Raw genomic sequence first — 16,186 nt, 5'->3', positions numbered from 1 at the left:
GAACAGCTCATAATTTCGTGGGCAATTTAAAATTGAAATAACTTACACAATTTATAATTGTTGAACTCTGTCTGCATTTGCTTGATTTTAGATTGCTTCACCTTTTTTTAAATGTCAGTGTGTCAGTAAATCTTCTGCAAGTGAATGTAAAAGTAATGTTTTTAGGTTGTTCTTGTTCTTCATCTTGCAGATTTATTGCTGAAGTTAATAATTAATTGCTGCTTGCTTCCGCATTGGGTTTTAATGATGAGCATCTCCATTGCTGCTGGCTCTTAGAAAACGTAATTGTGTTTTTTTGCCTTTCATTTTTTTTAAATGAGGTTCGTAGGATAGTTCAGATATGTAGGATAGTTCAGGAATGGACCTCTGGAAATCATCAAATCCAGCCTCTGAAAGACCATAGAGCAAGTGCTTCTCATATCTGATTTGGTGTTTCCAACAAAATGGAACTGACATCTCCACTACAGGTTGATTTTATTTTATTTTATTTTTCTATTGTACTGTCATAAAAACAAAGGGGAGGAATGAAAGCTGTAACACCAGCAGTGGTCCCTGCATCTTCCTGGTTTGAATCACAGCTTTGTCTGAGATATGAAAGGACGTAGTTTATGGTTTCAGAAATGCTGCTCAGCTTTCCTTGAAGTTCTCACAGTTCTTGGTTGCTGTACAACCTCCAAGAGTCATTGAACTGCGTTCCCAAAAGAGTATTTAAAAGCTTTTGACTGCAGCAAGCTTAAGAAATTCACATTCAGTCAATAAGTTTCCTTGAAAGCTGTCCTTACAAAGACTGTTCTTTTGCTGTTCTGGGATTCTGTCATTGTATCTATTTACTTAAGACATTTAAAATGCTCCTTTTGCAAGTAAACCGATTGTGTATAGTAAAAAATGAAACATCTAAGAATATTCAGCAGCTCAAGGGGTATCTACAAAATGTGATCACTATTCAAATTGATTAGGCTGATCTTTTAGCTTCCAGCAAAATCACTCAGAAGCAAAAAATTAATAAGCAGTTCATACTCGAAGATGACTTTGAAAAACATATCTGAGCTGAAAAAGTGGCCTTAGAAAAATACTGCTTCTTGGGAAAAGCTTTGTAAGCAACTGGGGAGAGAAGTAATGGAAATGGTCTTAACTGCAGCTGTTAAAGACTCCAGCTTTAAGATAGCACATGGCTGAAAGATGACTGCAGTACATACATTAATTATAGTATGACAAAGGGCACTTAGCAGAGAGGGGAGTGTTTTCCTAGTGTTAAGTACACCTAAAATGGTGTATGGAACTTGCCTCCTTTCACCCCTCATCCCAATAATTTCTTTTTAACCTCCTCTGCAGAACTGGGAAATATGACTTGTGTGGAAGGTTGGGTACAGAGTACCTACTGAATAGCGAAATGCATGGCTGCTGCTTTTGCTCAGTGTATAATATCCTTTAATAATTGTGAGGAATACTTCCAAAGTGAGGCTCAAAATCTGTTCTTTGCTCCTTAGCTTCCAAAGAGCGTCATGTAAAACAGTGTTGTTTTTAAAACAAAACAAAACACAACAAACTGTAAGACCCTTCAAGGAGTAAAAGTGTGTGACTCGAATGTCCTGGCCAAATTCATTCCTTTTCCACTGGTTGCATGTGGGTGAACTGTGCTGAATTTAGGTCCAGTGACTCAACTGCCCTTTTAAATGTCTTACCTTGTATGATTAGTTGATGTCATACTTGGTATCAGATACAAAGGAGCCGATGTCCAGTGGATCACTTCTAGCAAGGTTCACACAGAACTTTGGACTGAAATCAATCCAGATTATCAGAGAGTTTAACCCTGAAGTTTTGAGCATGCCCAACGATACACCTGATTTATGCTTCAATCTAAAGTGCAGGGGGAGTAGGTAATCTTTCTGCTGTTTAAAGCTGTGAATGAAATATCATGTGTATGCTCCCCAGTATCTTAGAAAGGAGTTTGTAGAATTTTAGTTTTGACTGAATTTCGTACTGGGTGAGAGCAACGCCTCTTATCCTTAGCAGCAAGGCCCTCAGGCATCCTCAGTACCCCTATTTGAAACGAGGGTCTTACAGTTCAGGCATCTGCTAGACCTTGTCCTTTTATTAACAAAAGAGCTCAGTGTTTCATTTACTTAAAAATAAGTCTGCCTGTTTATCCTCCAAATAAAACACAGCTGAGTTACAGTATTTTTAAAAAGCTTTTTAAGATTTATATTGCTTGTTTTCTGACAACTGTTACTTAAATGCATGCTGTGAAATAAGTGGTTGAACAGCATTCAGGCAGTGGTTCTTAATTTAGTTTAAGCATCGAGAGAGTTTTTAAGGACAAGAGAATAAAGTTGGATTGAAATGAGAGGCAATATTTTCAGTATAGAGCCGGTGTAGAGCCAAAGCCACCTAGAGCCAAGCCTAGCACTGACTCGTCTGGAGCTGAGTGGTCTACAGCCCCAAAGTCTAGTTCCAAATGCTCTGGAGTCAAACAATGCAGAGCCAAAATGCCAAGAGCCAAACGGTCCAGAGCCAAGTCTAGCACCAGAGAGTCTGTCAGTGAACAGTCTAGAGCCAAACAATCTTGTAGCAGAGCCATCTAGAGCCAAGTCTAGGGCTGAACATCTGAGATACCTTGCAAGATCATTATAAATGATGATGAAAGAAATGTGAAAATTAAAGAAAGACTTTTTTTTTTTAACCTGGGGTTTTATTCTGGAGCTCCTGTGAAACAGGAAATGGAGGAGGAATGCATATACTTTCTGTGAACTGTAGTGTTTCATATGTGGGAAATGGCAGGGTGCTTGCATACTAGTGCCATGGCAGTAATGTCTGAACCAGCTCTGTGAAAATGAGAAGATTATTTATTACAGTGTTAGGTGAAAGATTGTTTAGATTTATCTAAAAGATATATTAATAATTTGCTGTGTGATTGGGAATGTAGTTTAAAAGCTTTTATGGCATGTAATTAAAAAATCCTTGCTAGTCTGTGCCAGCATGGAAAGGACCATGGGAAGGGAGCTGGAGAAGAAAGGGATGTTGGTCTGAGTTTCTAGTGTTAGAGAGTTTTATCTCATGTCTGGCTGTAAGGTGAGATGGCTCCTAATCCCAGCTCTGCAACCGATGTGCCATGTAGGCGTTGAATAAATCGGCACATGTCTGCAGTGGGAATACTGCTGTGGGATCGCACCGTCTTCCAGTGGGCTTTAACAAACTGCCTATCTTCTGTGTCTTAATTTCCTAGCCCTTACAATGGGGAATGCTGTAATGAAAAATAATGTAACCAGTAATGTTGTCAAATACATTGAGCTTCTAACATAGGGCAAGTGTTAGACATTTATTTTAATAACTTGTACATCTCAATTCAAAATTTTAGTCGTTAAGTGAAAATGGTGTAGGATGAGTGTAGTCTTTAAGGGGGAGGAGATAACATTTATTTTCCCTGGCTGGGTGGTTTGACCTCTCCCTGTAGAAAATGGGTGAGGCCTTTATATGAGTGGCTTCTCTCACCAGAACAGATAGATAGTTGTGAAAATCTTTGGATGACCTGTATTTGCAAGAGCGTTAATAGCAGTATCATGCATGGTTGTGCTGTCTATGTGTGGGCTTTGACTTTTACAACTTCCTTGGCTGCGCTGCGTACAAAAGAAAGTTTAGTCATGGCTCATCAGAGAAACCCCATTTGCATCTGCTATGCTGCCAAAGCTTATCCCATTTTCTGTATGTGCTCCCCATCGGTGGCTACCTGATCTCATCTGGTACAGAAGTTGCAGGTTCTCTAAGACACAGAGTATCTGGGGAAATAACTTTGTTTGTCCAGAGGCTTGTTGAGTACAGCCCTTGTCATGGTTGGGGCTCTTGGCTGATGACAGCGCAAATAAGATATTAATAAATCGTGGTGTGGTTTTTAGACATACATATAATGAAATATGTGTACTGCTGATATAAATCAGTATGTATCCATTGCAGTGAAGATGTGTCAGATTATACCAAGTGAAAGCTTGCTTATACATATGCGCTTAACTGATGCATACCATTTCAGTGCCAAAGCAATTTGAACATAAATTCAAGATAATAGCCCTTCTGTAAGGGAAGCATCTGTTTGTCTGCATTATTGAACTTATATTAATAAGCTGGAAACAAAGTGAGGTACTTTCTAGTTAAAAGCAAAATTCAATATCAAAATTACTTGTATTTGCATACAAGTAAAAATAATGGAATGCATGTTGCAGTTCATTATCCAGATCAGGTCAAATGAATTTGCCTTGTCCAGCAAATAATGCAGAGTTGTATTTTCTGAGTGTGTTTTTCTTTTTTCACCCCTCTTGTTTGTTTTATAGGAGCAGCTGTCTCAGGTTCTCGATGCCATGTTTGAGAGGAAGGTGAAACCTCAGGAACATGTGATTGATCAAGGGGACGATGGAGACAACTTCTATGTCATTGAGTGGTAAGCAGCTATGCCTTTGAAAAGTGAAGCATGTTTCTTTTCAGCTTCTTAGAAATAGCAGGGAATACCTAATCCAAGACGGTTTCCAAAGGAAACATACTTTTTGCAATTGTTGCCTCTTCCTTTTGTCTTTCCATGTTCCCCTTTAGGTTCCCATTGACTTTTGGATCATTTGCCAAGGGCAATCAAATGTGACAGAGGTGGACATCCTCGTGGTGCGTCCACCATCTTACTGAGTTGCCCTTTTCTGCTTTTTTTTCCTTAGGGATTTTATATTTTTTCATGTGAGCATTTTTCTTTTGAGTCCTACAGCTATGTATGATTACCATCTCAACAATGACACTTTGGTCTGTCTTTATTCTTCTTATCTTGCAGAGCTTTAGCTCACAGACTGTCTCACAGCTCAGCAAGTTCTCTCTGTAAGGCTGAGCCAAGGTCACCCAGTGACACCTCACCCATACAGTCCTTGGGCCACAGACATCTGAATGCTAGGCTGAAGGTTACATGCCTATAGTTTTTTGGAAACAAATGGCACTAGTAAGTGACTTTCAGGCTGAGGGATGGGAAGAAGTTGTTTTGTTTCACTCAAGGTGCTCACAGATAGCTCTTTAAATCAAAAAGACGTCTTCCCTCTCTGAGAGGCATCAGAAGCACCAATCTTCAGAGATATTGTTGAAAATAAAGCCAAATAAAGGTTATAGATGGATTCGAGACACCCCAAAGGGGCCTCACTGGGTAATACACATGCTGTGAGAAGACAGATGGAGTTAAAGAGCATCCGTACCCATCCAACTACTTTTCTTTCCCCTAGCTGGATCACTTAAAACAGCATTGTCAAAATACTATGCAGAGGAAAGCAATTAGGTTCTGGCCAGGTCTACCGAGACTAAAATGCTTTATTAATGGAAAGATATTGTGAAAATACTGTAGCTAGAAGCAGTTTAGTGTCAGGCAATTGGAAAACTCAATAAAGCGTGTTCCATCACACCTAGCAATAAGAGGACTATTTGTATAACAGCAAAAAAATGTTTTTGATGTCTGTACTGTGATGTTGTCTAATGAAAAGCATCTTTTCCATTGTTTTCCAGGGGATTGTATGATATTGTTGTAGCAAAAGACAACCAGGCACGCTGTGTGGGCCGCTATGATAATCACGGCAGTTTTGGGGAACTGGCGTTGCTGTACAACACTCCTAGAGCTGCCACCATTGTTGCCACGACAGAAGGAGCCCTATGGGGACTGGTAAGGAAAGAAAGTTGCTCTCATATGCGTACTATTTGAAATACTAACTCACCATATCTAGCAGCAGGTGCTTTTCTCAGTATGATTCCTTGTGCTAATAGCTATTTTATCATGATTTGTTATCTCACCTTGTTGCATAAAAGATCCATTGTGCAAATGGTTTTGGCCACCCTTCTAGAACAACTCATCTGTAAAAACTGTGTTGCTAGTTCTGTCTGTCCTTTTTATCATTTTGCATTTGTTGTTATCAGAGCTTTTGTTAGGGAAAAACAAACAAACGTCCCTTCATCCTGCAGAGAACAGTGGAGACATTAATGCACATATTTTGCAGAGGGGAAAAACAGTATCTAAATAACATTCTTTATTTTCAACTCACCTTTATGCCATTTTGTCCCCTTTAAGGGATATGGACAGCGTTGAATATCTTCTTGAGCATGTCAGTAATTTGAAGAGTAGGAAAACTGCCCAAAGCTTTGTTTTCCCTCAGAATAAACTGTCATGATGTTTCTGGTCCCTTTGTGTTACCCTGGAAGAGGTTCTCAGGTCAGTGTGACCTTTTGAGATACCAAGCTAAATGGTAATGTTGCTTTGTCTCTAGCCCAGCAGTGTTTAATGTGAAGCTGTAGACATTAGTTTCCTATTTTAGTTCTTTTCTCTACGCTATTTGGATAAGGTTATTTTCACAGTGCTCTCTTACTCTCGTCGGTAAGGGCTCACATAATAAGCAAATTGTGCCATCAGAGAAGCCTTTGAAGCCAAAAATGTTGTATGCTTTTTGTGTGCACGGGGCTCCGCAGCAACAATCGCTGGGGGTTCACCATGTGTTGTGACCTTGATTATACGACTGATAAGCTGCTACACACCGCATGCTTATGCAATCTCTGCACTTGCTGAGAGAACTGATTTTCCTTTTCTTTGTGATCTGAAAGAAAAGATTTTGGTAAATCAGCCAGGGAGTAATGTCAGTATCTAATTTCTTGAACAAAATAGCTACGTACACAGCCCATTCATAGAAGGAAGAAACTGAGAAGATGATTCTTTGTTCCAGTTTGCCTTTGAAAAGAGCTACACAAATCAGGTTAATTTTGTTTTCATTCTGTGATTACATTCACTTAATTAGCAAGATGTAGTTGAAGGGAGACCTTTTGCTAGATGTCTGTCCTGTGGATATTTTATTAACTAAGGTTCCATTTTCCTGTCTAAAACTTTGGTTATTTATTCCTGTTATTCTGTTGTTGGCATGTCTTATTGTATTATTTTGTGCCTGATGTAATTTAAACATATCTTTATTAGTCTGCAAAAGTAATTGCTAAAGCTTATAGGTTGTCTGCCATTTAGGAGGTGCAGGTTACTCCTGCTGCATTGCAGGCTTAGGCTAACGGAAGGCTCAAACACGAAGCAGTAATGAAATGGGAGTTTTCTATGGAGCAGAGAAATGTCCTCACCGTTTGCTATTGAACGTGTCTGGGGAAAGCCTCGCAACTGTGCGTGCTTCCATCACTGCTCTGTCTTTTTGTCCAAATACTGCTGCTTCTCCTACCTCATTGATACTCTGAAACAAATGAATTCTGAATTTGTTATGTTTTTGCAATTCCCCTGACAGTTTCTGCACCTCTCTGCTTTTCTAAAGGTGTACATATGAAGAGACTTCTACCACTGAAGAATTTCTTTAAAACAAAAGAACCCCCCCCCCCCCCCCGCAAAACAAACAGACAAAAAACCAACCAAGTAACCAACCAAAAAACCACTAATCCCTCGGGCTGTGCCATCTCTTGTCCTTTGGATAACAGTAACGCTATTCTGTTCATCTGTCACCTCCTTCAATTTACATATTCCACTAGTGCTACCAGCATCAGTCATTGTTTCCTCTCAAAGTATATGTAGCCTGCAGCCCATAAAACTGTTCTCTTACCTGGAAACACCACTTCACCTCAAAATCTCTTCTGAAGTATCAGTTGATGTTTTTAGAAAATGAAGATGCAGTCTGTCAGGGACTTTGGATGTTGCTGCTAATTACGTGGTATATTTAAAATATATATATATATATTTGGGGGGGACCTTTTTCCTGACCGAATTTCTGCTCCTTTCTTCTGACTTTATTTTCGATTTTCCCATTTAGGCTCACATCATTTATAGGCTGTTAGCATTACTGTTCTGCAAACACTAACAAAAATACTGGGGGGCAAGTGCCTTTCCCCTTAGCCTGGGTGTGCTGTGTATTTGCAGCTCTCTTGTACCCCTTCTCAGCAGTGTTCTCCAGTAGTTCAGCCCAGCCTTTTCTGCGTGCAAATAAAAAGCATTTCATTAAGATCTCTGACGATAAACTCGCAAACATGTCTGCCACTGCAGGTACTGAGACAGATGTAGTTAGCTGGGCGAGCTTGCCTTCACTCAGGCACGTACTGCCGCCCACTGGCCATGGAGCTGGTACAGCACTAACTGCTGCCTGAAAAAAGAGAGTCAGCAGGGCAGGTGGTGGAGCAGCAGGCTGGAAATCTTGCCCAGTATTTAGGCTTCAAAAGCAAACCGAAGCATTTTTACATCTAGAAGGTGCTTATGGTGCATGTGGACAGATAGAAGTTCAGAAGGAGCCAGTCCCTGCAAAAAGCTGCCTCTTGGATCCTTAATGGTGGAGGAGGAAATCAAGTCTGTTGCTGTTTGATACTCTTTGTGCTGATCTAAATCTGAATTGAGGACAGAAGAATCCAGTTCAGACTTAATCCTGTAGTTGCTTTACCAAATAAGTGTTGCAAATTCCAATTTCCAATGGCTTCAGCAAGAAGAGAATAATTTCTTTATTCTATGTGGAAGCATGGAAGATATAATAAAAATTGACCAAAAAAGAAAACAAACTCAACTCTGAAAAACAGTACAAGATAGACTACAAGGGGAATTCTTAAGTGCTTATCTGAGAAGGACCAAGTTTGTCTTAGAGCTCCCTGTCTTTCAGTTTGTTGTTACAATAAATACTCCCACAAGAGCTGTTAGGATCACCATTGCGAAGGATATGGTGCCAATTTAATAGCCTGACTCTCATATCCAGTGTTTCTTACACTGCTTAGTTAATGTTTGTTAGTTCTTTAATCAATAAGCATTTTAGTTGAGAGGAATAATTTGTGCTGTTTCTTGCAGGATCGAGTGACATTCAAAAGAATTATATTGAAAAACAATGCAAAGAAGAGGAAGACGTACGAGTTATTTATTGAATCTGTGCCCCTTCTTAAATCCTTGGAGGTAAAGACTCTCGGAAATATCAGATTGTTGCACTAGCGTTAACACTGCAGTCAGTGTTTCTGCTATATCAGAAATCTGTGTCAGTTTTGCATACAGATTTTTAAGAGCTGCTTTAGTGTCCCATTTGCCGTACAACTGATTTTACGTTGTTGAACAACATGTACAAAATGTTGTACAACATTTTTTTCATATCCTTTGTTCACAGTAGACAATTTTTATCCTAGTCTGTATAAACATTTAAAAACAAAATATAAAACAGAGAACATGTATGAAAGTGAAAACTGGGACTTGTGACTTTGGTTCTGTTTGAGGGTGTGATACTGAAGTAATGGTACAATCACTGAAAAATTTGGCCTTCGTTGACTGCGAATGGTTTTAATTTCATAGCTGTGGGCCACACCAGATCTTGCCTTAAACCTTAACCCATATTCAGGAGTTAAACTAAGAACAGGCTAAAGAAAGCACTGCTGCCTGGGAACAAAATGACCAGGCAGAGCTGACACGTGTTATGTTGACGTGTGTGGTACATGATTGTAGGAATGTGTAGTCACTCCTAAGCTGTGCTCAGACTGTGTTTTCAGAAGGGTTTTGTAGCCATACCAAACTGCTTTGAACGTTGGTATGTTTCTGCCTTTGCCTTATATCACAACTTAGATTTCTTTGTTAGCATTGATATTTTGTATTTCAGAACATCTTTTAATCCTCTTAAGAGAAAATTACAAAATGATCAAGTATCATAGGTGTGAAAAGCAACCTCTAATATATGTTAGTTTGGACATATGCCGATAGCTGTGGAAGGGGTGAATTGCATAACATCTTCTCCTTCGATGGCTGGCTTAAACTAGTTCAATCAATGTGACTTTTGAGCAAAATGACTCATAAATATTTAAGGATATAGAAAAATAACTCATTAGCACTGCATGGCTTTTTGCATGACACACTGCAGTTGAATCATGCGTGGATCAGAATTAACAGTTTCTCAAACATGGGTTAGATTGAAGTGCATTTGTGAAATGAATGGATTAAAACTGAATCATCTGTTGAGGTATTCATTTTTAACTGTTTAAGATTTTCTTCCTTTCTGAATACATTTTTACACTGATCTGAACAAATAACATTGTTTTGTGGTATGCTGGATGAGAAGCAGGAAACACTGGAGATAAATTTAACTGTCCTTTCTCCCTTCCTGTTTGTGAGGGCTTAGGCATGTTTCACTGCATGTCAGATTAGTACCTCCTGACCTTGCTGCTGGGCATCCTGTTGCAATGCCTGCTTACAATTTAGACTCAGTATCTTCTTCAGATCACCTCTTCCTCTCACTAATCTAGGAGTGAGTTTTGGGACTGGGAAAAAAAAAAAAATTATTCAAGTGTATGGTGATTAAAATGTTTTGAATTTGTGCTGCTGGTATTCTCACTGCAGTTTGTTCTTAGGAAATTTGTGACTTTTTGTAAGTGCTTTTGTCAAATTTCATCTGAATCTCACAGGACGTATTTTTGTTGTTGTTGTTCTAAAACAGCCAAATCTGTTATTTTAAATTTAGGGGGTAAGAAAAGCACACGGATGGGACACTAGAAAATTTTATTTGCCTATTGATTATGGTAGTCTTGAAAACTGTTGAGCAGTTTAACAAAGTCATTGTTAGGGCTGCATTTTTCAGTACCCAGATTCTGTGTGTGTGTGTGTGTGTGTGTCTAGTGAATGCATCTTCAATTCTGAGTTACAAAGTTTACTAGAGATGTACTGTAGCAGACAGATAATTGTGCTTAATTTTCCTCTTCATTCTAGGCATCAGAGCGAATGAAAATCGTGGATGTTATAGGAGAGAAAGTGTATCAAGATGGGGAACGTATCATTGCTCAGGTACTTGGAGTCTAAATTCCCATTTATCATTCTCTCATCTCTTCTTCTTTTCCTGTGTGGAACTTATAGAATCATGTTAATTGAATCAACTTGGCATCACTTATTTTTAATTTAAACAAACTTCCAGTGGGCCACACCAGATCTTGCCTTAAACTTTTAACATCCGGTTTGTTTAACCAGCTTTTGAATATTTGGGGAAGTACCACTGAGTCTTTTGCTACGTATTTTTTCTATTACTTTAGCTTCTGTTTTTTCTCCTTGTGTCCGCTTGTTTTTCATAATTGGTCTTTGAAAGGGTTCAAGAGGAATGTGCCTTAAGCTGAAAGTAAGTCCGTCTCTGCAGTTTTCCATGGAAGCTATTTTCCATTCCCAGCTGTACCTTTTATAGGCATCTGTGACCAGATTAAACAAGGAGTCACAATCACATAGTAAAAGCATCTCTGATTTCTAGGTCTGACTAAGCAGCACAATCAAACAATTCAACAGGAGCGTGATTTGAATAAAACTAAATGAACTCACTGGGAATATTTTACTAGTTGGACTCAACTGAGTTAACTGTACTGTCTAAGAAACTATCAGTTACTTAAACCACTCTTTTCCTAATGCTCTTAAAAAGAGTATTTCAGTGTTGTAGTCTGACTTCAACTGACAGTCTCTGGTTGTTGATATGTTTTGTCTGCTGTAATAGATCAAGGCCAGATTGGTGGAACGTGAAGCTGGACAAATTCAAGCTGAAGCTACGTTTTTGTTGGCTGTGACAGAAATAACTTTTTGGGATATTTTTACTGATGAAACACCAGAATTTTGCATCAAGTTTCACTGGAAGTTGCTTTGTATATTTACTTATTTTATGAAAGTGCTCTAGTTCAAATAGGAGTTAATGCAAGAAAGTCCTTGGCCTATCAGAAATAGTAGGCTTTTGATCACAAGTTGTCTTGTTTTATAAATGGAGTGTGACTCCTTGATAATGTCTTGAATAGTTGATCTTAATTACCTTGAATGTCAGATAACACTGAATGTAGGAAACCTTAGTTTGCTGATAACCAAATACTGCCAAATAACTTCTCTCCAAAAAGACGCTCGGTTTTGTAAGCTGAAAATCGTGTTGCTTAAGAACCTGAGAAAACTGGACTCTCAGAAAAATCAAAGCTAATAAATCAGCCTCCAGTTGCACAGTTGGTTTTAATCTCTCTAATAAGTGAATTAAGGACAAGGATGGAATTACCTGTAAAAAAAAAATACAAGTAGGATTAATAGTCTGGATTGTTTGGGGTGATAGTGAAAAGATGATGAAATGTTATGCTTGGAAAAGACTGCTAGCTCTTCCGTTACAGCAGTTGCATCAATACCATGAACCCCTTTTCTCTCATCCAGAACACATTTCAATAGCTACTCTATGAGGATCTTTTTGGAGACAGTGTCAGAGGCCTTCCTGAAGTCTAGGTAGTAGTCATAGGACTTTTTCATAGAAACAGCTGAGTTTGACTAAAACAAAAATTTTTACTTAATGCTCAGTTATTCAGCAACACCTTAGCATATCTTTGTAGAATTTGATATAAAATGGTTACCAATTTGGAGGTTCTCCCACTTTCCTGGTGTGACTTATTTTCATGTAATGGCATGATGCCATTAAGTGCTTCATTCCTTACTCACTACCTTTCTATGGCTGTTGCATCATTCCTCATGTAGATGGCTTGCATTCTGGATGTGGTCCTCTTCCTTTCTATGTTAATGTTCCTCAAGTATAGCTATTCTGGATTCTGCTGATTCCACTATTTTAGCTAGGATTGGTTGAACTCATTCATACTTAGTTTAATGGATCTTTCTTCCTACTGACATCTAGAAACGTGGTCACTGACTTGATGTTTTATTAAACCTTGCTTCTGAAAATTCTAGGCTCAAGTTAGTTTCACTATCTTCTGGTTGCTTTCATGAGTATCGGAAGATTTGTGTTCACTTAAGTGATTTTGCTCTGTACTGTCAATCCCCTTTGCTTCTTTCCTTTCTACCTCCCCTGTCACTGAAGGATGTGTACTAACAGTTTCTTCCCCTGTGGGTTCATCTGATATAGTTGCATAACCAGTCATCTTTTAATGCTTTAAGAATTTGAGTGTCACTCAATTCCAGCAGATCTCTGCACAAAGCCTAGTTCAGAATGAATGCTTTAATACCACTTCTATATATATATATATATATATATATATATACATACACGCTTTTACAGTAAACAAAAAAAAATGTTTTACCTTTTCTTCACAGGGTGATAAAGCAGATTCCTTTTACATTGTAGAATCTGGTGAAGTAAAAATCATGATTAAAAGCAAGGTAAGTTCAAATTGGGTGATCAAGCTTTAGATTAATCCCTGATTTGATCAATTAATGTGAGCAGTGTGCAAAAACTTAGCTTATTTTAAGATTGATTTTTTTAATGATATTTATCCTTGTCACTTACGTGATATAGGTTGTAAATCCCTGTATCTGTTCTGAAGCGGCCAGAATTCAGTTTGCTAAAGTTGGAAGGTCTTTTGCTCGTATCTGCTTCTCTGCTAACTGACCTGATGTACTCTCGCTGGCCTTAAGTGTGGAAATGAAACTTATAGGATTATAGCAAACTGCAGCTAACAAAGCTGGGACATTTTATCTCCAGTGACATAATAGCCATTGGCATTTGAACAAATCTCTGTACAGCCTGGAGCAGTCCTTAGGGAGCAAAGTCTCATGCATGAGAAAACTTTGTACCTGCGTTAGGCCACTGTAATAGCAGTTCCCAAAGCTGTAACAGTGAGTATCTGCCAATCTCAAAACTTGTGGGCCAGCATACACTTTTCTTATCAAACTTGTAATTGGACATTCTGTCAGGGTATTCTACCAGTACAGGGAATGATTTGGGAACTGCTAGTTTAAAAGCTCTAAACCAATGAGCGGTCGCACATCCCCAGGATATCTGGGATTAACTTGAGCCTTGTACAAAGACAGAACTGCATGTGAATAATTAAAATGCACTGTTCTACAGACTATGACGAGTAAGGAAGCTAACCAAGAAGTGGAGATTGCTCGGTGTCGCAGAGGACAGTATTTTGGAGAGCTTGCACTTGTTACCAACAAACCCAGGGCAGCCTCTGCCTATGCTGTTGGGGAGGTCAAATGTTTAGGTAAGCAGATGTTCTATGTTTCTAGTTACTCTCTTCTGGTCTTCACTTGTTTTGTGGACTACCCCTGACAGAGCAGCTATTTGAAACCTGGCCAGCCTTTTGGTACCTTGTGGTCAGATGCTAGAAGCTAAGAGCATTGGCCTGGAGTGGATTTCCATGATGAGGTCTGAGAAGCACCGTTGTCTCCTGCTCAGACCTTTAGTTTCAGGTGGGTGGGGATAACTGCCCAGCAGGCTCTGTTTTCCCTGCTTGTATGGTCTGTGCCCTTTGAAAGGGGGAACTTGCACCAGGACTCCAGACTTCAGCATCAGCTTCTTATATAGAGATTGTTTGTCACGGCTTCCAGGTGATCTGTTAATGCCTACACGGCGTGTATAGGTCAGGTGTGTATTTCATTAATCTTGTTTCTCCAAGCAACAGGACAGAGAGAAATCAGAGATAGGATTTGTTTGTGTGGCTTCTGTTGGAGCCTCAGAACCAAATGGATTAGACTGAATGACTGTGTTCTGAGATCAAAAAGTAGATTGGCATGTGGTGTCCTTTTTGATAAACAATCTTCACTTCTGTTCTTTGCAGTCATGGATGTGCAAGCATTTGAGAGGTTGCTTGGACCCTGCATGAATATTATGAAGAGGAATATAACGCATTATGAGGAGCAGCTGGTGGCAATGTTTGGCTCTAGCATGGACCTGTTGGATCCAGGGAATTAGGCACAGGGTACCTCAATGCCTTCTTAGTTCAAGACACAGAAAAGCCTCCTATCAGCAACACAACTCACAAGGAAAATGGACACTACGGAACAGTTACTGCTGCTGTCTTCTTGGGCATTTTAAAAACCATAAGCAAGTCTCAGCACAGATGGATTGCTCGCTCCCTGCCTCCACTTTGCTGCTGATACTTCATTATTAGACCTAGATTAAAGATGATTCTAACCCCGAGTTCACTTACTTGGTTCAGAATGGCATCTGTTCAACAGTTCAAGTGCCTGATACGAAATCCAAAGTGTACAAGATACAGAAGCCTCCTTCCTCCTGGTGTTCCCGTTGGGATAAATTTTCAGATCAGATTTTGTGGTGGGAGGTTGCCTATTCTGCAGAGGCAACCTGTGGAATACAAGCCTTGTATAGGCTTATTATCTTCTTGTATTGTTTTCCTTACACAATGTCAAATTTGCTTTTAATTGTAGCTTCTGGGTTTGAAGTTAAAATACCAGTGGAGCTGGTTAATAAGGTGGCACTGAAGTTTTCTTCTACCTGCTGAAAGATGCAGGTACTATAGCTCTTTAAACCAAGTAAACTGAGCTGGGGACACAGGTGAGAGTCTGCTTAGCAACAAAATGCAGAAAATGAAGCATTACTAAATTTCAAGTGTTTTCTGAGCAGCAAAGAAAATTGTTTTGCTCCACGCTTCCCAAAAAGTGTGCAGTGAGTTCAGGTCAAATGGCTGGAAGGTGTCATAGTTGTCATCTCCCCAAATTTGCTCCTCGTTTCTGACATCAGGTGGATTTTATTGTGGTGAGATCACAATAGATGGCCACCTTCTGCTTACGGAGATCCTTTATACTGCTAGATTTGCCAGGGTGCTGTTGTCTGGGTCAGTTTTAAAACTTTATAAGGAGGTGAATATTATGTAATTTAAAGGAAAGCTACTTCTGTACTTATTTATAGGAGCTCCTCCCCGAAAAAAAAAAAATCACGGTATTCTAACTTTATTGGACACTTGGAGTCCACTTGGCTTCCAAATGCCATGTTGATTTTAAAAACTTTTGAAAAGTTAGTAACATTGGACTTTGCAAAGCAAATGTCTTTGCTAACTAGGCAGTTGGTGTACTTGAGGGATCTTTTGGGTTAAGTGATAGCTAAGCTAATGATGTTTATCTAAAATACCTGTTAAATTTGCAGCATTTTCTAGGTAGATTCTATTTCTACAGCTTTAATGGACTTAATTGGTATACAGCTGAGATTTTATCAAAGTACTATCTAAATAAGAATCAGACCATAAGAAGAACATTTTTATGGTGTGAAATGGAATATGTATACTAAATCATTGAATTTGTAGGTAATAAATCTAGTGACCCTTTGAATTTGCATTCTTCTGCAGCTCACGAAAAACTTGGTGGTGTTTTTATGGGGATGATGGTATTTTAATTGTGGATGCTAATGTAACAGAACCTGCTCTTTTTATTCATGGCCATCTGAGCAAGAGCAGAAGGATGCCAATGTTGAATTCCTGTTTCTAGTTATGACAGTGGACATTTCTCTAAGGCACA

General features: G+C 39.0%; 1 protein-coding gene across 1 annotated transcript in view; it reads left to right on the top strand.

The window, feature by feature from the left end:
* The window catches only part of PRKAR2A (protein kinase cAMP-dependent type II regulatory subunit alpha), a 53,728-nt gene extending 37,745 nt beyond the window's left edge, over positions 1-15,983 (top strand). Inside the window, exons 5-11 of the mRNA XM_035547000.2 lie at positions 4,320-4,426; positions 5,515-5,668; positions 8,801-8,902; positions 10,691-10,765; positions 13,025-13,090; positions 13,779-13,917; positions 14,494-15,983. Of these exons, the coding sequence (XP_035402893.1) occupies positions 4,320-4,426; positions 5,515-5,668; positions 8,801-8,902; positions 10,691-10,765; positions 13,025-13,090; positions 13,779-13,917; positions 14,494-14,627 (777 nt within the window). The 3' untranslated portion in view covers positions 14,628-15,983. The remainder of the gene's footprint in view (positions 1-4,319; positions 4,427-5,514; positions 5,669-8,800; positions 8,903-10,690; positions 10,766-13,024; positions 13,091-13,778; positions 13,918-14,493) is intronic.
* Positions 15,984-16,186: the final 203 nt, after the last annotated feature.

This window comes from Cygnus atratus, chromosome 10 (genome assembly GCF_013377495.2).
Source record: "Cygnus atratus isolate AKBS03 ecotype Queensland, Australia chromosome 10, CAtr_DNAZoo_HiC_assembly, whole genome shotgun sequence".
Lineage (NCBI taxonomy): Eukaryota > Metazoa > Chordata > Aves > Anseriformes > Anatidae > Cygnus > Cygnus atratus.
Note: the sequence above shows the minus strand (reverse complement) of the source record. Positions and strands in the feature narration are given on the sequence as shown.